Raw genomic sequence first — 25,547 nt, 5'->3', positions numbered from 1 at the left:
TGGAGTCGAAATGTAGCAAATGTTACATCCTCTGCGACCAACAAGGTTTCATGCCTGGACGTTCGGTTACAGCAAATCTCCTGGATTTTACCACGACCTGTTTCGAACAACTGGAGAACGGGGCGCAAGTAGACGTCATCTGTACGGACCTAAAAGCAGCGTTTGATACGTCCAACCATGATATTCTGTTGGCTAAGCTATCCAAACCCGGCACATCAGATCGGTTGACATCGTGGTTTTTCTCGTACCTAATTGCAGGTCTTTGCGGAATAAACATGATTCCAGTACTTCCTCGAATTTTACGAACTCGTTGGGCGTACCACAGCGCAGCAATCTTGCAGTAGCAGTTCAGCGATCTAGGCATTCTACTAGATCCTACATTAACGTTTAACCTCCACCGTACTGCTGTGATCACCAAGGCTAACCGTCAGTTAGGATTCGTGTCGAAAATATCAAAGGACTTCTCTGACCCACACTGCTTGAAAGCTCTTTATTGCTCCCTTGTTCGACCTATCCTGAAAAACGCCTCCTTGGTCTGGTTTCCTCATCAGTTGACCTGGAACTTGAGGATCGAAGGTGTTCAGCGATTGATTATCAGAATGGCATTGCGTAACCTACCGTGGCGCGATCCACAAAATCACCCGCCGTATTCTGATCGCTGCAATTTGCTGAGTTTGGAAACCCTGGAACGTCGATGGAAGAATCAACAGGCAGCATTTGTTGCCAAGTTATTGAATGGAGATGTTGACTGCGGGAGTCTCCTTTCACTGTTAGATATCCGAGTGCCGCCGAGAACATTACCAAGTGGTACCTTGCTCCAACCACGATGCCATCGAACAGCATTCGGTTACAACGAACCACTAACAACAATGATGCGTACGTTCACGACTGTTGAAGAATTCAAGACCAACAATTGAAATGGACTTAACTCTATTTTGTAAACAAACCTTGTAAGGCCATTTTCTCGCGAACCGAAGTCCGCAAAGGCAAACCAACTTAATGAACAGGTAGGGAAAATTCTCCTCTACCCGATCGTGGTTTAGGTTTGCGAATGAAGGTTTCGGTTCGCTAGAAAATGGTCTTACAAGGTTTGTTTACAAAATGGAGTTAAGGCCATTTCAATTGTTGGTCTTGAAATGTTTGAATTTGGGGAACCTTCTGCTCGCCTTTTGACTCGAATTAGAAATGCATGTGTGGTTAGACTGATGCAAAATTTGAAATTTTCGCTCCACAGTGCTCAAACGATTCCAAATTGGGCCCTGATTAACCTCCCAAAATTTGAACTCATTTAGTGAGAAACTGACTTCGCACAAACTATTTGAAGTTTATATGGGAATTACTATGAAGAAACCATAATTTCGGTTCATATCTATCTCAAAATTCACCAGTTCACTCTACTTTAGCAAATGATAGCTGAGCTTGTTGAAAATTCTCTCAAATACAACATTGTAGAAGACCAGTTTCCGATCAAATGTAAGGAACAAAAGTTATTAATGATTCAAGTCACTGATGTCTTATGTTTATGCTCAATCAACTGTTCAGCAGGCAACATTGGTGTTTATGGCGCGTAGAATAGAGGACAAAAATCATGGCTACTATGTCACACTGCAGAATAAAGTGTTACCCACAAAACAGTTGCTTGATCATGCCATAAGATTATCAATCTCTTAAACAATTAATAACTATTTAATTTGATGTTTGGCTGAAAAACAATATTCCGCAAAGTTGTAGCTGATAACAATTCTTATAAGAATAGCAATAGAATTTGTTAGCAGTACAATATGTAAAAAGGCTAGAAGACAATGAACAAAAAGTTTTGTTTTCCCATAGTAATTCCCATATAAACTTCAAATGGGTTGTGCCAAGTCAGTTTCTTATCAAATGAGCTTAAACTTTCGGAGGCTAATCAGGACCCGATTTGAAACTGTTTGAACACTGTGGAACGAAAATTTCAAATTTTGCATCAGTCTAATGTGTGGTAGGTATAGTTTTTAAGATATTTCATGTAGACAACAGTCAGATAAATAATTAAATAAATAGTAAAATTGTAAAGAACATATTGTGACAGTAAAACATTCCTCTCAAATTCAAGTGCAGCAAACAAGTGCGCGATTTATTTTTGATGGTCATTTAGATGCTATTTTAGTGCCATAATTGGATTTTATTTCTGGAATGTGGTCTGAAAATTCAGTGCAGGGAGTGTATATAACCAATTCAAACACACACACTTAGATTTTTTCGCCGAGATGGGCACCACCGGCAGCTCCGCATTTTATTTTGCTGGATCTCAATGAAAAACTTGCCGAGATTCAGCTAACAAACGGGAATTTTACTGAGATCTCAGTTAACAAAGATAATTTTTGCTGCATCTTGGCAAGTTTTTCACTGAGATCCCGCAAATTAAAATGCCGAGCTGCTCGGTGGTGCCCATTTTGGCTAAAAAATCTAAGTGCAGTCCACTTCTCCTCCCTGAAGATATTCCTAAAAAGCTTCTCTTCCTTGTCTCTACTGCTGGTGCTGCTTGGGATCAGTAAGGGAGGGCGCATACTCAACACGTGGCACTTATGAAATTTAACAACATTCATATTATTCTATCAGGATATCAAAATATTTGAAGCGCATTTCTGATTTGCTGAGTAGTGTTAAGCTTAAATAAATCTTGTTCAGTCTTTAGTTCAGCTAACTTATTGACGTTGAACTATGAGGATACAATTCGTTTTATGCACTACTAATCCACTTTATATTCAGACTGGTGTTAATCAGCTTTGTACACCTTAAATCAGCCAATAATCAGCTTCTGTTCTTACTTTTCAGCTTGAATTTTTACTTGGGTAGCTATTAAAAAGTGAACTGCTACCAGCCCTGAAATTTGGCACAGTTGTTTAGGACCTCACTACAAATCAAGAGTGCCGTATGTTAAGGTTTATTGATTTTTCCCGGTTATTTAATCAAGTTCCCGGTTTTCCCGGTTACTTTTCAACTTTCCCGTTAATTTCACGGTTTTCTTGGTTTGCTGGCCACCCTGGTAATAGAATCTTACATTTCCCGGTTGGGTGTTTGAATGCCTGCAATGACTTTTTAGTGTTTTCAAAAGCACAAAGGTTCAGTTCTGATCTGAAAATATGAGAAAACTGATAAGCATTTACAGTAATGCACGTGTTTTCACGTGTGTAGAAAGTGGCAAAGTTTTTTTTATAAGAAAACCACGCAAAAAACACCAACAATGTTTTGGTGTCATGTTAGTTTATTAACGCGGCCTACTTCGAATCAGCAGCCAAATGGCAACAATTGGTAAATCAATTTGTACGATTAGGATCTTGCTAATAACAAATTCAGCACATTTTACAAGAGTGGGGAAAATTTATAAGGATTTACGTGTAACACGAAAACAAAATTAATCATATTGCATCACGCGCGATTCCATTTGAACCCGAAGGGGTTGCTTTATTATAATGAAAAGACAAGTTTTAAGATTCGTCGTGATTCGAGTTCAAAAATTTGCGAGTATTTTAACTAAAACATACAAATTCCCGGGCAGGTTCTTCGAAAAGATGCTTCCCGAGATCAAAGAATCGCCTCATCTAAAAATCAACCAAATCTTTCGATTCCTTTTTACCTTCTTCGCTATTCTGTACACACCACAGTATCCAGATCAGCCGGACGCTACGCAGGGTATTGCCTCATCACCATATACTTATAGGTACCTACGACTTCGTTTCCGACTGTTTATGTTGTTTTTTCGCAGTTTGTTCATCTTTCACGCTTGACCAACCGCATTCAAGATAAATATGCAAACCGGTTCTCAACAAAAAAAAAAGACCAGTCTTCTGCGGGACGCGCACACCGGGACGGGATGTCGGTCGTCGTCGTCGTCGTCGTTATCGTCTGTGAAGTTAATAAGATCACCGCAGCATCACTCCACAGACGACGGACGAGTCGTTTTATTTATGCATGGGGATTTTCCCGCATTTACTTTTCCCGATTTAAACCAGCCGAATGCGATGCAAAATACATGAATATGGAATCTACGTTTAGGGAAATCCCTACTTTTTACTTCCTAGATATGCATGAGACACGTATCAAATATATAGCGAGATAACGTAAAATGTTTGTAAACAGGTTCCATCGATCGACAATTCCGATTGGTGAATCGCAAGGAAAGACCTTCGTTTCGGGGATTCACATACGGAAGTATTTCCAAGCTTTGATTGGGTTTCATTTTTATGACATACAATTCCCATGGTGTCCCATTTTGGCTGTTTATGAACCAAATCAATGTTTCGTAGAAACAGCAGTCTACTTCGATATTTGCTAAAATTCTGTCAAAGCATGGTTTGAGTGTATTTCCTCATAATAGGGTGGAGAACGAACCGCTGACGCCGTTCTCCAACCTATGTAGCAAAAAAACTACATAATTTTGTATTTGGATTATATTCCTGTCGTCAGTTGAAAGTGGTAACCAACGACAAAGAAATACGATTACAGTTTCCAAAACAAACCGGTTCTCTTCTCACTGTTTGTAAAATATATGGTGATAGCCGGCGTTTGGAGGCGAACACTAAGTGATGAGTATTTTAGGATGTGTACGCAAAACTTTCTTCATTGCGAGCTTGTTTGTGTGTAGCTCTTGTGAAATACATAGTAAGTATAGAGGGCAACAAGTAGTATGTGCCGATATTCATAATGGGACACATGAAATCACATTAGCATTCAAGAACAAGATCATTAGCTGTACCGGTATAATGGACATATATGTTCTGGAGATCTATGAGAATAAGTAAATTCGTTTGTTAAAATTGCGTTCTTATGAATAATTGACAGTGTCCGTCATGTCCCGATGGTAAACTATTTACAAAAATGCCTCTACTGGCAAACGCAATAACAAAATTTAACTTCTAATTTTGACAAGCCATCTATAAGAGGACCAGAAACTGGATAGTAGACTATGTTGTGAGCATTTTACTGTTTTGGTGCGTTAGCAACCTTAGGAATTGTACACTGAAATTTGCATAACATCGCCGCTGGAAGAATACATTTTTGTTTATATTTTTACATTTGACAGCTCGCATGACAAATAGAATATTGTGGAATTATTGGAACTGGTGACTTTGGCGTGAAAGGTATGGATGTTAACCAATACGCAGGGGCCGTTCCCTCGAATTAATTAAATATCGTTAATTAAGAGCGGGTGTGACCAAAATCCGATTATTCAATAGTTAAGCCTTCAAACCATCAGGTGTCCGTCTTCTATATTTTACAACAAATCATAGCTCGAAAGCCTTACTTCCAATCGAAATTACGTCTGAGACAAAGTTAAGCGAAAAAATAATTTCTTCTCTGGAAAAATAGATTAGGTTAGGTTTTTTTATAAGGGAGGCTTTCAACTTTGTGCTGGTTTGCCTCCGGTTCTAGAAATATCTATATAGGTATATAAAAATGAATTTCTGTCTGTCTGTCTGTCTGACCCTTATAGACTCGGAAACTACTGAACCGATTGGCGTGAAAATTTGTATACAGGGGTTTTTGGGACCGTGGAAGGTTCTTATGAACGCTCGAGACCCCTCCCCCTTCTGTAAGGGGGGGGGGGGGGGGCTCCCATTCAAATGAAACAGAAATTTCTGCATAACTCGAGAACTAATCAAGCAAATTAGGCATGTGGGGGCGAGTGTGGGGGTATAAGGAGATAATCATAGGGGGTAGCCCCTTAGATAATAGGGGGGGGGGGGGCTACGTACAAAATAGCATGTTTTTTTTTTAAATCGGTGCATAAACTCAAGCTAATATTGAATCCCGAGCAAGACCGGGCACACTCAGCTAGTATATATATATATATATATAGAAATGAATTTCTGTCTATCTGTCTGTCTGACCCTTATAGACTCGGAAACTACCGAACCGATCGGCGTGAAAATTTGTATGCAGGGGTTTTTGGGGCAGGAAAAGGTTCTTATGATGATTTGAGACCCCTCCCCCTGTGTAAAGGGGGGCTCCCATACAGATGAACCAGAAATTTCTGCATAACTCGAGAACTAATCAACCAAATTTGGCATGTGGAGGTCATAGGGGGTAGTCCCTTAGATAAGAGGAGGGGAGGGGGGTACCCGAGCAAAGCCGGTTAACAAAATAAAAGCAAATCGATATTAAAGTGTGCAGTTCCTATCATAATGAAAACTCATTTTGATTTCAAATGTTGCGACATAAGTCTGATATCATATTGTGCTTTCATTATGCAGTCAAGACTTTTTAAATGAAAGCAACTTAACTTGAAGTTCTGCTGTTTACGTCTTGTTTAAAATTTAATTGAAATTCTTCTGTCGTTGAACTAATGATTATTGTTTATTTGATTTGTTTAACACATTTTAGGTCATTCGTGACTTGCCCGGGGTGAGATTGGAGCCCAAGTCTTTCAGCTTAGGAAAAACATGAATGATAACTATTTACTCAAGGCCCGTATTCAGTTAAACATTATGAATGCTAAATCAGTAATCAAATTGATTTCATTGAAAGCAGGATTAATTTTCCGTTTGCTTCAACAGTGTAAAATTTTGCTCTCATTTTTGCTGTGTGAACCGTTAAGTCAACCAAAATGAGATCAACTGGAGTATTCAAAATAAGTTACATCATAACAGCAAATTTTGATTTCAATTTGATCTTCAGCTTTGCTCGGGTAACGTTCAATATAGCATGCTTTTTTTTAATTGGCGCATAAACTCAAGCTAATATTGAATCCCGAGGAAGACCGGGTACACTCAGGTAGTATACATATAAAAAAAAAGTGTTATAACTTGAATATCAAAAAAGGACCTTCTTCAATATGTTTTAATATTTTTTGTTAAACAGCTTAAGAAAAATTCTATCTTCTGTGAAAATTTTAAGTTGGACGCTTAAATATTAACAAAAATCATAGAACAACAACTTTAAGTCACATTTAATTTTGTATTTGTTTTTTGTAAATTTTTGCACAGAAAATAAGTTTGAAAGTTTAAAAAATGGCTTCTGTGTAAAATTAAAAAAAAATTGTTTGAACAAAAAGTTTAAAAAATGTTCAAAAGTTGATGTTTAATGATTTTTTATTTTTATTTTTAAGTGTCCAACTTGCATTTTTCATCAGGATTTTTTAATGGAACACATTCAACTAATATTGAATAGGGATTTTTTTATTTATGTTTAAAACACTTTTTATTATGTTTTACCCAAAATTACTTTTTTGCTATGTCTATTTTTCCTAAAAAGTAATTATTTTTTCGTACTAATTTGGCTCAGACATCATTTTGAAGTGATGTTTTCAAGTTATGATGTGTTAAATATTACGAATACGCCTTTTTGAAGTTTTGTTTTGCGAAATTCAAGATGGACGAATTTTAACTCAAATGTGAATGGTTGACCATCACAAACGAATTATGTAAAGTTTCATGCAAAGATCGATTCGTCATCATCTCCTGTACACATGTGGAAAAGATCAACTATGTGCGATCTTCAAGTGTTAATCTTTTATATTGATATCCCTTAATATTACAAAAATATTTAAATACAACATGAACAGTGAAGTGAGAAAGATAAAGAGTTGATAAAATGTCGAAATTTGATTTCAGAGTGTTACTGAATTATGTCGAACATTGGTTCTACTGCTTGAGGAGTGGTCTACCCGAGATCAGATTAGATGACATCCCGAGCAGGAGAAAATAACTTATTAATGCCAAATTCAGGTATAAAAATAACATAACTGGTATTGGTATTGAAAAGCCCACATTACGAGAAAGATCTGAAAACTGAACTATAACAAATGAATATCTTAATGTGGTACGATATCTTATTTTGGTATGCTTGTAACCTTGTTTTGAAATTATTGAGCTATCGAAATATTTTGTAAAATATTAAATAAATACCACAATAAAAAACGTAATCTTTCAGTTTCTAGACAATCACGCCTAAAAGAATTATTGCATTGGTATTAGAAGACCTTTTAAATTACAAATTATGGTATTCTGGCATAAATTAAGCGTTACTTTTATACCTTAACTTAGTATTAATAAACTATTTGCTCCTGTTCGGGATAAGAAGTAAAATACCAAAAATAATACCTTAAACATTTTCTACAAAAAAGCGATCTGATAATTAATTTAGTTATTATAATAACTGTCGAATAACAAACGCTTTTTTTATGCCAGAATACCATAATTTGTTATTTAAAAGGTCTTCTAATGCCAACTCGAGCAGGAAAAAATAACTTATTGATAACAAATTCAGGTATGAAAATAGCATAACTGGCAACCTAAATATGGTTTGAGTGAGGCTGACGTAAAAGGTAGAATACGAAAAATTATACCTCAAAAATGTTCTACGAATAACGAACTAATAAATAATTTAGTTATTACAAAAAAAGACGGATAACAAACGCTTTTATAGATGCTAGAATACCATAGTTTGTTATTTTGAAGGTCTTCTAATACCAATTCAATAACTCAATCGGTCTAAAAACTGAAAGATCACAATTTCTAATTTTGGTATTCATTTGATATTTTACAAAATATTTTAATAGTTGCATAATATCAAATCAAGCACACCAATATAAGATATTTATTCATTTATTGGTTCGAAATTCGTCTGACAAAACAGTCTTAATTAATATCTTAAATAATGTTCAATATCCTTACTCTATTTACAAATTGAGGCGTGGACATCAAAAGGGGATTCAACGGATGCAAACAAACGAACCATTGCAGATATACACCCATATTCTTGTTTTCGTTCGAACCGTATTTTCCATACATAAAAACTTTTTTTGTATTGAAAATACGGTTCGAACGAAAACAAGAATATGGGTGATAGGCTGGTGAAAACCATACAGAGTTCGAAGAAATCCCGGTTGCATCAGTGACCGATGTTGTAATTATCATCTTCGATCAAGAGTTTCAAGAAGATGCAGATGGCATCTATCGGGATACGCTGGAAGGTTAGAAGGATCACGCCACGGTTGATTCATGAGAGCAAGCTGTATGAACCTTTTTTGGACACGCTCGATTCGTCCATGGTTCCATGTAACGTCGTTTGGAGTCCATATGACTGAAGTGGAGCGCTTTTAGGCAGTGTGGATCCGTGAAGTCCTTGGACATTTTGGAGATAAAGCCAATTTGACGGTTTACCTTGCAAATAATCGATGCATAATGGAAATAGAAGGAGAGCTTCGAATCCAACACAACACAAAGATCGGTCGCATGGTCCACCTTATCAGACACAGTATCATCGATGTGGTATTCATACATTATCGGGTCTTTGGAACCATGGAAGATCATCACGTGATATTTTGTGGAAAATTAATAGCTCCGGACCTGCCGGGAATGAATACGTGTTGATCGTTCGAGATGTGGGTCAGTCAAATCGGCCTACTGAAAATCCATCAATGAGATGTAAATGTGTAAGGCTCATTAAGTTTGTCATCTCACGGTTGAAGGAGTGTGACGTCAAACTTCGTCATCCATTTAATCAACCGGAGAACGAAAGAGACGACAAACTTATGGGGCCTCACCTGTTTACGCTTATTGATTTTCCCAATGTGAATTTGGTTCCAAACATCAACAAACCATCGTTGCTTATGGCTTTGTTGTCGTTTGAAACCAGTTATGCGAGGAATGCAACTATTGTTCGTACAGCTATCCCCCGAAGAACGCGTTACCCACTGAGTTGCACCCACCGCTTTTTCTCGGCGGGGTTTCAACCAGTCGGTCTGATTTTTTGCATGTGAGTAGGGTCAATAGCGAACTAGTCACTACCAGAAAATCAGAGCGCTTGGTTGAAAACCCACCGAGACAAAGCGGTTGGTGCAACTCAGTGGGTAACGCGTTCTTCGGGGGAAAGCTGTATTTGACAGTCATCTCCCCTCCCCCCAGGTCTTGGTAGCACGAAGAATATGATCGCTTACGATGATCTCGAATAGCTTCGAAGCGACAGAAAGGCTGGTTATCCCACGGTAGTTTCGGGCATCTCGCCACCGCTTTTGTGCACAGGAAACATGTAAGACAGTTTCCTGCTCATGGGAAATTCTCCTTGCTCGAACGAGTGGTTGAAAATGTAGACGAATAGTTCAGCTACTGCATTTTTGAGGTATTATTTTTGGTATTTTACCTCTTATGTCAGCTTCGTCAATACCATATATTAGGTATTTCCTAGGTGAAATCTCTATTGAAAGTATGCCAGTTGGGCAGGAATGTCAGTAAGGTTTGAGCGTCACTTTAGCTATTTATCAAATGTTGCAGTGAATGTGTGTAGTATTATTTATGTTATTTTTGAATCTGGAAGAGATTTAGTATTTCCCAGAAAACCATCTCCCAGAATTCCATTCCCCAGAATGTACCATTCTCCAGAAAAGTATGCCATGTATTATTGACTATTTTTTGTTTATTATAGTCACTCCAGGAATCTTCTTTCGCGTATATAAAAAGAAGAGAAAAACTTTTTAATGGGTCAAGGGGTTTGAGGAGACCTTAATGAATCAAGGGGGTTTCCCTTCTTTGAAAATATAAGAAAAGGAATTATTTTTTTTTTTTGATATACGATAAAGAAGGGAATATTCCCTTCTTTGAATATATATAAAAGAGAACATCATCAATTCGATAAATATATAAAAAAGAAGGGAATTTTCCTTTCTTTGAAAATATAACAAAAGAAAATAATTAATTCTCTGGATATACGATAAAGAAGGGACTATTGAATATATAAAAGAGAACATCAGTAATTCTATGGATAAACGATAAAGAAGTGAATATATCTTTCTTTGAATATATAAAGGAGAAAATAAGTAATTCTTTGGATGTATGATAAAAAAGAGAATATTCCCTTAGTCAATACATGGCATACTTTTCTGGGGAATGGTTCATTCTGGGGAATGGGATTCTAGGAAATGCTTTTCGGGGGAATGGTTTTCTGGGGAATGTTTTAGAATCCAAATGACCATTTTGCCAAAGGACCATTATGCTACGTTATGTTAAGCCAATTGGATTTATGCCAAAGGCGTTCCCCCATTAATTGTTAAACCGACCCTGATTGGATGATCTTCTGTAAAACGTTTTCTTAGTATCGTATTGAGTAATTCCGATATCAACATCAAACCAGTTTGACGTTAAAAAAAAAAACAACGTCGAACACTTGGACTGTTTGACGGGAATCGCCCTGTTGTTTACAATATAGTAACAGCTTTTGGAAATGAATTCGGGGTAATGGCCATTCGGGGTAATGGTCATTCGGGGTAGTGTACTATTCGGGGTAACGGCGTTCGGGGTAGTGTACCGTTCGGGGTAACGGCGTTCGGGGTTATGGCGTTCGGGGTAGTGACATTCGGGGTGGTGTCACAGAATCTATTGTTCCATCGTGTGACCGATTCTAGAAAACACTTCAGTCATATGGGCTCCAAACGACGTTACATGGAACGATGGAAGGATCGAGCGTGTCCAGAAAAGGTTCATACGGCTTGCTCTCACGAATCAACCGTGGTGTGATCCTTCAAACCTTCCAGCGTATCCCGATAGATGCTTATTGCTTGTTCTTGAAACTCTTGATCGAAGACGAAAATTACAACAGCGGTCACTGCCCGAGCAGGAACGAATATCTTACACAGCGACGGAGAACTACAGCAGGAATTCCATCCGGGCCAGGAGCACTCCACTTTAACTTTTTTGAATCATTGCAGGCAATATTTCGAACATGTCCAGATCAACTGCGTCCAGCGTTTTGTTTGACGCAGCCAGTTCGGCATCGACGTCGGACCTTGACTCTGATTGGAAGACGGATGCAAAAAGTGTCGCAAAGAAATCGCACGCTTCTGCTTCACTCTTGGACTCCCTCTGCCGTCATATACCACATTGGGCGGAACTGACGGATTGCTATTTACGAAGCCCCAAAAGGATTTTGGATCCCGGCGTAAACCGAACTGCACCCGTAGAACGTGTGATTTGTAAAGTGCAGCATTCAACTTTCGGTAGTCGTCACTCGCTCGATTGAAGTTAGTTTTTGTAAATTTAAACGACTCTGCCATCAATTGCGTTCAAGTTTTGATTTTCGAAGCAGAGGCGTACTCCAAGGAAGTTGACGAGGCTCGGTAGCTCAGTGGTTACCGTTTCTGCTTACTGAGCAGAAGGTCGGGAGTTCAATCCCAGGCGCGTGTGTGTGTGTGTGTATGTGTATTATAATCGCTCTACCAAAAAACGATCCCTGCGTATGCGTGCAACCTTTCCCCCACATCCAACATCCCAGTGATTTCTCGTGGAAGCGCAGAGGATTTCTCGGTTTCCTTCACAGCGAGTACCACGTCAACACATTCCTTCCCATTCCCTAGTTGACCTGCATTCGGACACGACCGGCGCTGATATTGCTAAATATTAGATCTCCAGTTCTTACACATTGAGGATGAATGTTAGTCCCAAAACATCATCTGTTGGTTCTCTGTGTAATTGCAGCTGATCTGGTAATAACAGAGCAGCAACCGTGGGCGGTCAATCTGATTTTTTTTTTTTCGAAGCAGAGGCGTACTTCAAGGAAGCGACAGAGGTTTAGGGGAGAACAGTACATAACGCACCCCCGGGGTAAGACGCACTTTTTCATTTTATTTTGAGTTTTTCTTGGAATGTTTAATCCAATTCTAGGATTTATCATGCAGGATTTTGAGTTCAGATGCTATGCTAGAAGTGCTGCTTGATAAGACAACAAAAAAGTTACGTAAAAGCCATGAAAAACACAAATGAAAGTCAGCTGGTGCGTTCTGCCCAGGGGGTGCGTTGTATACCATTATCCCCTACTCTTTATAGGTACGTTTGTGTTCAACCATTGACGGATGATTTTGCAGAAATTTGAGGTCATGTCATGGATATCTACACTGTCGTAGACACAATTCCAGTCTAGGCCAGACAGAGCAATAAGTTCGTCGAAATCGATTTTTTGGCAGGATAGATTCTTCAGCAGCATAGCACAACTGTTCTCAAGTGCAAAAACCAAATCGAGAGTGCGAATTAAATTATTCAGCTGTATGTTAACTTGATTCAGATTCAAGAATTTCATACCATCGATTAAAGCTGTACCCGCCGGAGTTAAAAGCGTCGAATTTTTGAGCCGACTGCCATTTTCATCTATTGACCAAGCCAAACGAGGCTAATTGTAATCGCCACATACGAAGACAGTGTCATCCTGAGAAGCGTTTTCACAGAGTTCACGAACGGTGGCAATGTGCTCTTCAATCAGATCGATTGTGCGGCTGTTGTCCGGTGGAATGTGGATATTATATAAGATATCATACCACATTAAGATATTCATATGTTATCGGTCAGTTATCGGATGTGGCACGGGATAATAGGTAAAATACCAAAAAAAAAATAAACAAAAAAATGTTTTCACAATTTAATTCCAATACCAAATTATGAAAATGCAATACCAAAAAAATTGTATGGTATTAAATTATCAATTTTTGTTATTTACAAATTATTTTGCATGCAATTTTTTTACTGTTTTACCTCGTATCCCGAGCAGGAGAAAATAACTTATGAATATCTAATTCTGATCTGATACCAAAATTTGGTGTTGATCAGCCTGACGTAAGAGGTAAAATACCTAGTATCAAGAAAAATATGAGGAGCTTTTCAAATAATGAATGAGAATTCTTAGCTGAACTAAAAATCCTATGTAAATTCCAGGAGAATACATAGTGAATGCTGAGGAGAACTCTAAGTAATTAGCTTTAGGAGCATTTTTCGGGGAATAGCTAGAATTATTAATAATATGAAAATCATTGCAGAATGAATTCAGATAGTTCCCAAGTAACATTGCAAGCTTTATAGTGGTTTTATAGCATTCTACAAGTCTAAATCATGGTCTACAGAACCCTCATAAAACCTAAATTGTTACTTGGGTTGTGGGGTACACCCTAACGTAGGCGGATACCCTTGATGTCTTATCCTTCGTTCAACTGTCAAATGGATGAACATCATGCATTCATTCGACTTCAACATTCGGCAGAGGCCATCACAGCTTGCTACTGCTTCACTCTTCCTCTTTCATCGTCAGTCAATCGTAGGGGCACAGACAAACAGACGTAACACTTCATTGTGTATCTTCGTTCACGCATTTAACGGTTGATTTGAATATTATCAGTTCCGCAAACTACTCCCCGCAGCGCTGGCATCGGATCACTTTGACGTTTCTATACATTCTATAGAACTTTTATGCAATATTGTTTGCAAGTTAGCGAGCAATCTTGTTTTCCGCGAGAAGCCAGAGAGATGTCGTTACTCGATGTGCGGTAAAAGAGGTGAGGAGAAAGGAAACTACCGCACATCGGTCGTTACTGACGTCCTATGTTTAGAGATACTATGTTTTCAAGAAAAACTTTTTCAAAGTGTTACGTCTGTTTGTCTGTGGTAGGGGTAAGGTGTCTTCCACTGCTTGATTATCACGCTGGGTGATTCTTTGGGAATCGATAATTAAATCCCTCACAATATTGTTCTGCAGAAGATTTAAAAGAGTATTGAAATGATAAGAGAATTCAATTTATCTATAAAATATTTCAAGAACCTGTACACAGACAAAGGATCAAGATTCAAAGTTTGGGATACAATTGAAACTCTGGATTCAGGGTATTTCATTTAGAATTAAATATTACGGACAAGGTGGGTGGATTAGGGAGCAGATTAGGGAACGTGAGAAGTTTTCGAGTTCCAAAACTAGCAAAATGCCGTACTTTGAAATATAAGGCTCAAATGGTAGAGACTTCATTCTTCTAATTCTGAAATGTTGACACTTTGTAAAGTTTCCAGATCTTGGAGTTGGAGTTCGGAACATTAAGGCTTTGATGTTTTATGAGATCTTAGATTTTGTTAACTTAAGTAAATGTTAAACTTAAAATTTTAATGGTTTTGATTGTAAAACTGATTTCTTAAAACTGATTGTCATGCCTTGAAATCGTATGTTGAAAAAAATGTTGTTTTACCAAAAATAACATGTTTTTAACGCAATCTAATATACACACTACGAAAATGTCATGTAAATTTCGGTTCCCTGGGACCGACACATGTAACCGGTCCTTTTGACATAAGACGTGAAAATCAATGCAATGAAACGTTCTCTTCGTCGATTTGCTTATGTTTCGGTTTGAGAACACTTAATTTTACATGAAATGTTTGTTTACGTTCCACGATTTACGTCCAATATGGATTACGTCCCGTGTAAAATTAGTTATTTTTAAGTGTGCAATCTAATCTAATCTAACCCAACACAGCCAGTTTTTGAGAGTATCCTTGAAAATTATGGATATACCTCTTTCATTTTTCTTGTCCATTTGATATATCTAGATTGAGCTGGAATTAAGGCGTAACAGCTTTTGTAAACAATGACTTCTATCGATGATTTCTAGGAACTCAAGGCACGCTCACGCAGACGAATACAACCATCGGATTGGGGAAGTCTTTCCCTACCCGATGAGGATGTTGGTTTGCGTGGGCGAGCCTTGAATTTCTAGAAATCATCGATAGAATTCATTGTTTACAAAAGCTGTTAGGCCCTAATTCCAGCTCCATCTAGATATGTTAAACATCGAAGTTGCTTCACACATACCAAAACGGTCAGGCCTACCTACTGTGCAGCATTTAAGGGGCAAGATGATTCAGAAAACATCGATCCTGTTTAAATCAAAGATTCAAACACGATACTCTAAAATCCAATAAATGGATGAAACGTGAACGTCTCGTATCGTACGTTCCGGTTTTGGTAATTATATGATTGGTTGGTCGTTGGAAGCATCTAGGCTAGAAAGATTACGAGTTGCTTCATTTTCCTCTGAGGGTTGGGTCATGAGCACTAACTCTTGTCCTAGGTTTGTTTGGCTTATGGTTATAGCGCCATTACTCGCTTTCTGACAAGGAGAAGGACAAAAGGAAAAGGATCATATATACTCTATGAACATAAACAATACTTTTTATTTGGAATAAACAATATAAAAAATCATAACGGAGGTGGTCACTATGCGCGGCTTGTCACTATTGACTATATAAAAAGTAACAAGAACTAAAATGTGTTCCTTTGATTACTGAAAAGTCATGTTCTCCTAGTTAGAAGTTGTAAGGTGGCAGATCTTATACCAGTAATACACCACTAAAAGGTGATCAACCAGCGTTACTGGTTCCAAAAATAATTTTGTTTAACACAATTAGAAAAAAAAACTGGAAATCTAAAAGACCAGACCAGCTAAAATGCTACTTGAATTTCATTAGATAAACTTACAAGAGAACATGAGAAACGAATAACAAGCCCTTATAATTTCAAATAATATTGATAGATAAACAACAGAGATACATTATTAAAATTGCAGGCAATATTTGAAATGCTTTCATTATTCTGAAACGATATGTTCTCAACATCACTTAGGTTAACTTTGATATGTTAACTGTCATAATACAAAACCTGTAAAATACGTGTCTATTATGACACAGCACGCCTGTCCCGTTGCCGTGAAGCGAGCTTGATCGTAACATCGCAACGCAATTTACAGATTTCAATTGCAATGTTGCATTTAAATTAAACACTGCATTCCCAGATTTTAAATCCAATATAAAAGTCTGTACTGGTAATCTTAATTTAATATATTTTGCTTAAAACAGGTTGAATACTCATAAAATTTAAGGTTTCTAACTTTAACTGTTTGACTGTTTGACTGTTTAGACTGGAATGTTGGCCATTTTTATTATAGCCAATCAGTCCCTTGGTGATTTTCACGACATCATTTAATGTTTCCACGATTTCCACGACTGAACGTTCAAATCCACGAAAAATCCGCGAAAATCGCGAAATCTGCGCCTGTTGTAATGTACTGAGTGTACTGATCATGTATCCACACACGGCATAGATGCAAGTGAAACAGGTTTCATTTGATTTAGGTAAAATATCCAATTACACGCTATTGGATTTCATCTGGATCGGACATCAGCTTCCGGAAGAGATATGTAGAAACAACTATGCATTTGATAATCTTTTCTATTTTTTTTATAACGGCGCCGGTGGTGTAGTGGTTAGCGTGATTGCCTCTCACCCCAAAAGGCCGCCGGGAATTTCTGAGGCATAAAATCTCTGATCACGCCTTCCTTCGGAAGGGAAGTAAAGCCGTTGGTCCCCGGTCCACGAGTTGATGGGTCGATAGGTAGGGTCCAGGTGCGTGGGAGCTGCCTTCCTGGCGTCGGTAGCATTGGTACTCAGTACGGAAAACAAACCGACAGAAAACAAATCACCAATCAAGTTGACTGGTATACAAACCTATCACATATTTGGAGAGTACCATGCAAGTATTCCATCATGTCAAGCTGTGATGCATTAATCCATTTGGATTTTCCACAGGACTGTCCAGTTTTTCCATACATTTAAAAACATATATGGCTTTGGACATTTGACGACCAATGTGTTTACGTTGTATACGGACAGCCCCACGAGGTAATATCTCTGGTCACGTTTCGTCAGTTGGTAAAGCAAGACATTCCCAAATACTTAGTGGTTTTCCAAATTTGATAGAGTTTTCAAATGGACAGATTGACAAAAGTACGCACTAATGTATAAAATGTTCTCTTTATTCACGTTAAACTTTGCTCAACATTCCCTAGTAGCACGCTTGTCACATATCGGTTGTAGAAACTTCTTTACGACTTATTTCAGTCATAAACAAGTTGCTGCAACTTTTCTTAACGGAAGTGTGCTACTCGGGTTTCTAATCTAAATCAAAAGACTTGTTAGTCTGAAACTACTTCTTAATATTGTTGCTTTTGCACATGAGTTTGCACGTTGCCATGACCATCGTTGGTACTGGAAACGCTAATCCCAGCTCCATGTTGTCCGTGCGCAGTGTAAGTCTGACCTCCTTCTGCTCCTCCAAAACGATTAGCTGTGGCAAAGTTTCCGCCATTTCCACCATTTCCACCGAACGAGCTTACTCCCACACCCGAGTAACCACCACCGTTTCCTCCAAATCCTCCATTCGGGAATGACGACGACGAAGCACCGAACGAACTGCCTCCGCTACCACCGAACCTGTTGGCCGTCGCGAATCCACCATTTCCTGGAGTACCACTGAACGAACTGAAGCTGGCACCACTGTTGCCTCCATTTCCGCTATCAAATCTGTTAGCCGTGGCAAAGCCACCTCCGTTTTGACCATTATAATGATTCGTGCTGGCCCCTCCGGGACCGAAATGCGTAACCGACGTTCCCGATTGACCATTGGGGAACGAGCCGGTACTGACACTGACACCATGTACGCCACCGGATCCAGCGCTGCCTCCGAAGCGATTGCCAAGTCCATCGGAGAACGAACTAGCCCCGGCACTGGCTCCACTGTGAGCGGATCCACCGCCACCTCCCAGTTGACCGCAGAGGTCCATGAACGGTAGCGGAGGCAGAGCAATTTGCGGGAATGTTTGCGTAAAGAACTGATTCTGAGCGGCCTGCGTTTGGAGTTGCTGTTGCTGGAAATTGCGGCAAGCTGAGCCCCAGGCATTTATCTGATTAGGGGGGTAGTTATTCGGCTGAAATCCATGGGTCTGGGCTGAAAATTCGGAAAGTGGGTTATCAATTTGTGTTGTTTTCGGGTCACGACTTTTTCTAATCTATTCGGGACTGTAAACTGAATTTGCTCCATGATCTTGTTTGTCAGCATTACGTTTGATAATGGGAGCTGGTTCGAAGTGGTTCACCGAATTAATTAGACAAACAAAAAATGCAGATCACTTACCGTTAGCGAAACCAGCCACTATGATCAATCCAACCAATTTAGAGATTCCCATAATTCCGTCTGCCGCTTGCAAATCTTGCTGCACGAATGAAACGGAAGGTATTGAGTGGCTCTTAACTTAGCCATCCCTTTATAAACATTTTCTGCATATATGATTGTAATTACTCTAGCCATAAAAACCCGTCCATTTTTTGATTGACCGGCTCTCGCGTTCTCGTCTCGTGTAAATATAAATACACACAAGAGAAAAATGGCTTATCAAGCTCCTCTTTTGTGCGCACACGGCACACGGGGTATTCTCCAGAGAAGTCAGCAAAAAAAAAAGTAAACTCCAGATCGCAATCTACACAAATGAAATTTACAAATAAGGTAGAGCTTACGGTCATAGAATTGAAAGTCATTCTTGTCATGTTAATCGGAAATATTTTGTGTTTATTTCATCAATCGTTTCTCAGTTTTGCCACACCCAGGCTTCACTTTCGGACTTCTTTTTGGTTCCATCAGCTGATTCATCAGTGCTCACTCGTACACCGAACCCATCTCCCTGCTGGCTATATTCTGTCCGTTGACCACCATGTCCAAAGGAAGATGGACCCTGGCTTTGTGATTGGGATCCGGCTTGGGAACCACTTGCGTCACCATGACCATGGCCTTGTCCAGAGGAAGTTGATTGAGAACCAGCCTGCGAGGCCGATCCGGTTGCTCCATGTTCACCATGGCCACCGTGACCCTGTCCAGTAGAAGTTGATTGTGCCCCGGCTTGGGAACCGCTTCCAACACCACCACCATGGCCACCATGACCCTGCCCAGTAGAAGTCGATTGTGCCCCGGCTTGCGAACCGGTTCCAACTACTCCATGTGCTCCATGATCGTGTCCGCTGCTGATCGATTGCGATCCAGCAGAAGATGCTGATCCACTCTGTCCACCGTGACCTGCTCCGGAAGAGAACGATTGTGAACCAGCCGTCGATCCCGAACCACCATGTCCTCCAACACCAGACGAGAATGATGTAGATCCAGATTGCGATCCTGTCTGTGCACCGTGACCTCCATGGCCGAACGAAGTGGATGAGGCACCGCTTGATGATCCGGAACCGAATCCTGGCAATTGTCCAAACTGCGGAAACTGTGCGAACTGTCCAAATTGATTCGGGTTAAACAATGGCATTTGTCCGAACGGTGCACCGAGCTGTGGGAACTGACCGAACGATTGGGAAGATGAAGAAGCAGCACTTCCACTTTGAGCTCCCGATCCTCCGGCACCACTAGCCGATTGGGAACCCGCAGTAGCCGCACTACCACCAACGTCCCTTGTATGCCGATGCAACGGAACTGTCAATAAGATGTACCATTAATACCCATTCATTCGATCACGTTATATTCATTGAACCTACCGACGTTGCCGTTGGCAAAGGCCAACGTGACCACCATAACAGCTCCTACGAAATACTTCATCCTAGAGAGACTTCCTATCTGTAACGTAACCGACTTAGTACTGACTTTGGATTCGAGATTTCCCAACCAAAACAAGGAATTGCCCAACGATTAGTAGTGAGAGAGGGAACTGTAGCACTGAACTTGATGACACTAGACTGATGCAGCTCGTATTTATATGAATGGTAGCATTTACTTCTTTCCTCTGATCGATAACCGCATGGACTAGCGCGCTCAGAGAGCAAGCATGAGCTGTACATCAATTCAAAATACTGATAAAGAAACACCCAATAGGTGGGGAAATCCAGAGTTTTGGTTGTAAGTCAATTACTATGCGCTCATGGCTATCGTTTGGCCGTTTCTGACAGTACCAGCCGGTCAATAGTGGTCGATAGTGATTCCGAGAACGTGAACATGAAAATCCACCGAAGCTGTTTTCCAGTTTGATCAAGCACAACTTCATATTAACGACCGATCGTCCCTTCTCAACTAGGAAAAAGGCAGACATTGCGGCAAACAGGTTCCAAACGCGCGCGGGGGTGTTGTTGATAGTAGCTTGACAAATCGTCTGCACCGGTAAAACAGGTTCCGAACATCAGATACAGCGACAATTATCTACGGCCGGCCGGTTTGGCGTGGGGTCAATCATCGGCAGAAAATTTAAGATTAATAGTGTGTTTCGCATTTACTGAATGATTCATCGGTGGGCCCCTAGTAAGTTTTTTGTTCTTGATCAAGGTGAAGATCGTGGTTAACGAACCTGTTAGGTTATAATCTTAGTGGAACAATCTCTTATTTCATTAGCATTGGACAAAGTGATGCGTGACGTCAAATGTTTACTGTTGGATGAAGAATGATTCCCACAATCATGTACGGATGAGATTTCGTAGTTACTTTAAAAAAAAACTGTTTGTTTCGATCGTAATATGTATGCCGGTTTCTTGTTTATTTGAAAACGCTAAAGGTATACGACAAAGAAATCACGTCACTTGACTGAATAACATCGATCCGTGTGAATATGTAGATACAATATGATCACGTTGCTAGTGCGACAATTTGTTCTTTTCGTTCAAAAGGTTCTTGTGTATCTTAATACACTTCTCACGTTCCAAGATCGCTAGAAGTGTTGATATTTTGAGAGCGAAATATTGAAATTAAATCTACCGTAGAGCCCCGCTAATTTGGACGACACTTTATTCATAGTAACAGGGTTTACTTTTAATAATCTGGTAATCCTAACAACAAGCGTGTTTCTGGTAACCTTATTTGCTTCATTTTGCAATATTCCTTTCCTTCTCAATGCATTTCATGCGTTAAACGACGTTTGAGCTACAGTAATCCCTCCATTTATACGGTGGGTACTATCGTCCACCCACCGCTGGTTCTCTGTTGCACTTCAACCAATTACGAATGTGTTAAGTGTCAACTACAGAAAATCAGCTCAATTGGTTGAAGAACAGCCTATCAATAGCGCATAAAAGGTGAGATTGCTGTACTTTTAGTTTGAACGAGGTGCCGACAAGTGGGGTTCAAATACAGCCAAGTGTTCAGCCTAAAAGCAATCAGATTTCCGGGGATTCACGGTATTGTAAACCAATCAGTGGTTCTGCTTTACTTGAGTTGGTGAAACAGAATTATTCTAGAAACCTTAGACTATTGTCCAGTCGCACAGTGGGGCAAAACCGGTCAAAATTTAAATTTTTAAAGTTATTTTTATAATATTTTTTTTTTAGATTCATAGTCAGATTTTTGCTACAAATGCAAGATTTCAGGATAATCCAACGAGAATTGAATGTTGTGCAGTGTTGGAGAAGGAAATTTTGTTTGAAAACTGTATATTTTTTAACAAAGCATGACATTTTGATCTGCCAAGGAATTCAATAAATATGATTAGATAACTTCAATGGCATCATTATTTCTCATCCTGATCGATGAAAACTAACACGTTAAACTCACAAATCAAATGACATGAACACAGGGGTCCAGAAACCGTATTTAGGTGAAATAAATAGTTTCTAAAAAACAATTAACTATAGGCATAAAAAGTGCCTTCGGAAAATTTTATTTTTATTTATTTTGGTCAATCATTAGGTCATCAAATCATTTATTTTAGTCAATCAATGTGCCAAACATTAGGGTGATCCATTCAAATAATAAGTTCCCAGCGGGGCTGTGTCATTTCGCCGAATGGGTCATTTCGCTGAATTTTAATCATGAAACAATATACACTTAAAATTAATTTGGAACACATTTAAATAATAAATATTCCCATGTAAAGCAACTCGAAAGAACTGCTCATAAAAGAATAAAGAATTCCTATAAATCAAAAATAGTGATTATTTTAAAAATTCTGAATTCAGTTCAACTCGAAAGAACTGCTCATGTTCAAAAGAAGGAAGCATTCCTATAAATATTGCTTATTTAGAAAATAACGAAATCAGTACAACTTGAATGAACTGCTCATGTTTTAAATAAGGAAGCATATAAATCAAATTTGGGAAATGGCTCTAATGTTGGCCTATGGATTGTTTTAAGATTGGGCCCATCTCCAAAAAATTAGGGGCATTTAGGCCGACATTACAACTATTTCCCCCATATACATTATTTAAAAATTTCTGAAATCAGCACAACTCGAAAGAACTGCTCATGTTCAAAAGAAGGAAACATTAGATTTGAATAGCTTGCCAGGTTGAGAAAGTCTAACCTTCTTAATCTTTTTTCGAGACTGATTTCAAAATTTACTGAGCTTTGAGAAAAGTTCAAAACCGTAGAAAATGGCTTGCTCTTCGGCGAAATGATCCATTCGGCGAAACGACCTTCGGCAAAATGTCCCGCTCCTCTCCCAGTATGTCCCTGAAAGATCATTACGAACAAAGAATTTCCTACATGATCCAATCAAATTCATGACTGCTAATTATAACCGCTTTCACGACGTTTTGTAACCGAATTCAACGAAGTCTGCACGAGGGATGAACTGAACTGAAAATTGGAACAACTCGACGTTTATTGATGGGCTAAATTACATTACGCAACAGTTTGCTTCCAACGATGGACCATACCAATAACATAGTTTTATGCTTCTGACTGCTGTTGACATCTTGTTTGTTGAATGTTAGGTATGTTCTTAAGTTGTATTTTGTTTTGTGCATTGTGAAAAGATGTGGAGTTTTTACGCCATTGTGGCTTTTCCCCATCAGTAAGGTGAAAGTTAATGCTTTTCCGTTGATACTGAATCTACACCAGTTCAAACCACATCCAAATTCGAAATGCACCAATACCAACAAGCATTGCAAATTAGAAAAATGGGAAGTATTGAAATTTTGAACATATTTTTTTGTTTATTAATTTATTTGATAAGGCTCAACCGAATTAACTTTACAGAGCCGAGGATTTTTGGTCACTTTACAATACATCTTGAAACTATAGTCAAAAGGTACAACACTTTATCTTCCGCTATCCAAAAAGCCTCCTCCATCAGAACTGGAGCCGCTTCCAGTAGTTTCATTGTATGGCAAATTGTTGTACGCCAACGAAAGTCAGAGCGCGTCCATTGCAGCAATGGATGCTAAACGTGGTCAGCTCTCACACACTTATCACGCAACGGTTGCTTTCCAAAGTCGACGACGCATCGACCGAAAGAACTGCTGATGAAGAAGAATGAGGAGGACCACACAATGGTTGCTGCCGAGAAAACAGACGATCGCGTAGCACACATCGAGAGTGGCCTGCTTTTGTCGACAGCCGAGTGAACACTCTTTTGAACATATTCGTAAACACAATATTATTGTATAATTATAATAATTCTACTACTGAAATGACACCTTCAATTCCAAGATTCCAAGTTCAGGGTAGTCCTACTAATGCTCAGGGAAGTCTTGCCGTAGTTCAGGGAAGGCCTGCTGAACTTCAGCGAAGTCCTGATGAAGTTCAGGGAAGCCCTGCCGAAAGTCCTGCCGATGTTCAGGAAAGTCCTTCCGAAGTTCAGGGAAGCCTTGCCGAAGTTCAGGGAAGTTCTGTTGAAGTTCAGGGAAGTTCTGCCGATATTCAGGGAAGTTTCTCCGAACTATAGGGAAGTCCAACCAATGTCCAGGGATTGCCTGCCGAACTTCGGGAAAGTCCTGCCAAAGTTCAGGAAAAGTGATTTATTAGATTTTTCGACTTTTACGTATGGATATGGATTACCCTAGATTGAGAAAGCCATATAAAAGAAATCTCCTGTCGAAGTTCAGAGAACTCCTGCCGAAGTTCAGATAAGTTCTACCGAAGTTAAGGGAAGTCCTGCCAAAGTTCAAGGAAGTCCTGCTGAAGTTCAGGGAAGTCCCGCCGAAGTTCAGAGATGTTCTGCCGAAGATCAGGGAAGTTCTGCCGAAGTCCAAGGAAGGGCTGCTGAAGTTCAGGGAAACCCTTTCATTTCAATTCTTGGAAATCATTAAATTCCTGATGAAGTTCAGGGAAGTCCTGCTGTAGTTCAGGGAAGGCCTGTCAAAGTTCAGGGAACTCCTGCTGAAGTTCAGCGAAGTTCTACCGAAGTTCAGAGAAGTTCTGCCGAAGTTCAGGGAAGTTCTGCCAAAGCTCAGAGAAGTCCTGCTATAGTTCAGGGAAGGCCTGTCAAAGTTCAGGGAACTCCTGCTGAAGTTCAGCGAAGTCCTGCCGAAGTTCAGAGAAGTCCTGCCGAAGTTCAGGGAAGTTCTGATGAAGTTCAGGGAAGTACAGCCGATATTCAGGGACGTTTCTCCGAACTATAGGGAAGTCCTACCAATGTTCAGGGAAGGCCTGCCGAACTTCGGGAAAGTCCTACCAATCTTCAGGGAAGGCCTGCCGAAGTTCAGGGAACTCCCGCCGAAGTGATTAATTAGATTTTTCGACTTTTACGTATGGAGATGGATTACCCTAGATTGAGGAAGCCATATAAAAGAAATCTCCTGCCAAAGTTCAGAAAACTCCTGCAGAAGTTCAGAGAAGTTCTACCAAAGTTAAGGGAAGTCCTGTCAAAGTTCAGAGAAGTCCTGCTGAAGTTCAGGGAAGTTCTGCCGAAGCTCAGAGAAGTCCTGCTATAGTTCAGGGAAGGCCTGTCAAAATTCAGGGAACTCATGCTGAAGTTCAGCGAAGTCCTGCCGAAGTTCAGAGAAGTCCTGCCGAAGTTCAGGGAAGTTCTGATGAAGTTCAGGGAAGTACAGCCGATATTCAGGGACGTTTCTCCGAACTATAGGGAAGTCCTACCAATGTTCAGGGAAGGCCTGCCGAACTTCGGGAAAGTCCTACCAATCTTCAGGGAAGGCCTGCCGAAGTTCAGGGAACTCCCGCCGAAGTGATTAATTAGATTTTTCGACTTTTACGTATGGAGATGGATTACCCTAGATTGAGA

At 39.6% G+C, this 25,547-nt stretch overlaps 1 protein-coding gene and 1 pseudogene across 1 annotated transcript; both read right to left on the bottom strand.

Annotated features, from left to right (window-relative positions):
* Window positions 1-17,588: 17,588 nt before the first annotated feature.
* LOC135699752 (keratin, type I cytoskeletal 9-like) lies at window positions 17,589-18,889 on the bottom strand (annotated as a pseudogene).
* A 270-nt stretch (window positions 18,890-19,159) lies between these two features.
* On the bottom strand, window positions 19,160-20,363 carry LOC135699753 (keratin, type I cytoskeletal 9-like). Its single transcript, XM_065220072.1, has 2 exons — window positions 20,143-20,363; window positions 19,160-20,080 (listed from the first exon to the last, which is right to left on the bottom strand). Exons 1-2 carry the CDS (start codon window positions 20,201-20,203, stop codon window positions 19,200-19,202), a joined length of 942 nt encoding a protein of 313 aa, XP_065076144.1. The 5' UTR covers window positions 20,204-20,363; the 3' UTR covers window positions 19,160-19,199.
* Between the last annotated feature and the right edge of the window lie 5,184 nt (window positions 20,364-25,547).

Source organism: Ochlerotatus camptorhynchus, unplaced genomic scaffold (assembly GCF_037179485.1).
Source record: "Ochlerotatus camptorhynchus isolate MF236.1 unplaced genomic scaffold, CSIRO-AGI_Acam_v1.1 ptg000114l, whole genome shotgun sequence".
Classification (NCBI taxonomy): Eukaryota; Metazoa; Arthropoda; class Insecta; order Diptera; family Culicidae; genus Ochlerotatus; species Ochlerotatus camptorhynchus.
The sequence above is the reverse complement of the archived record's forward strand: the minus strand, read 5'-3'. Positions and strand labels throughout refer to the sequence as shown.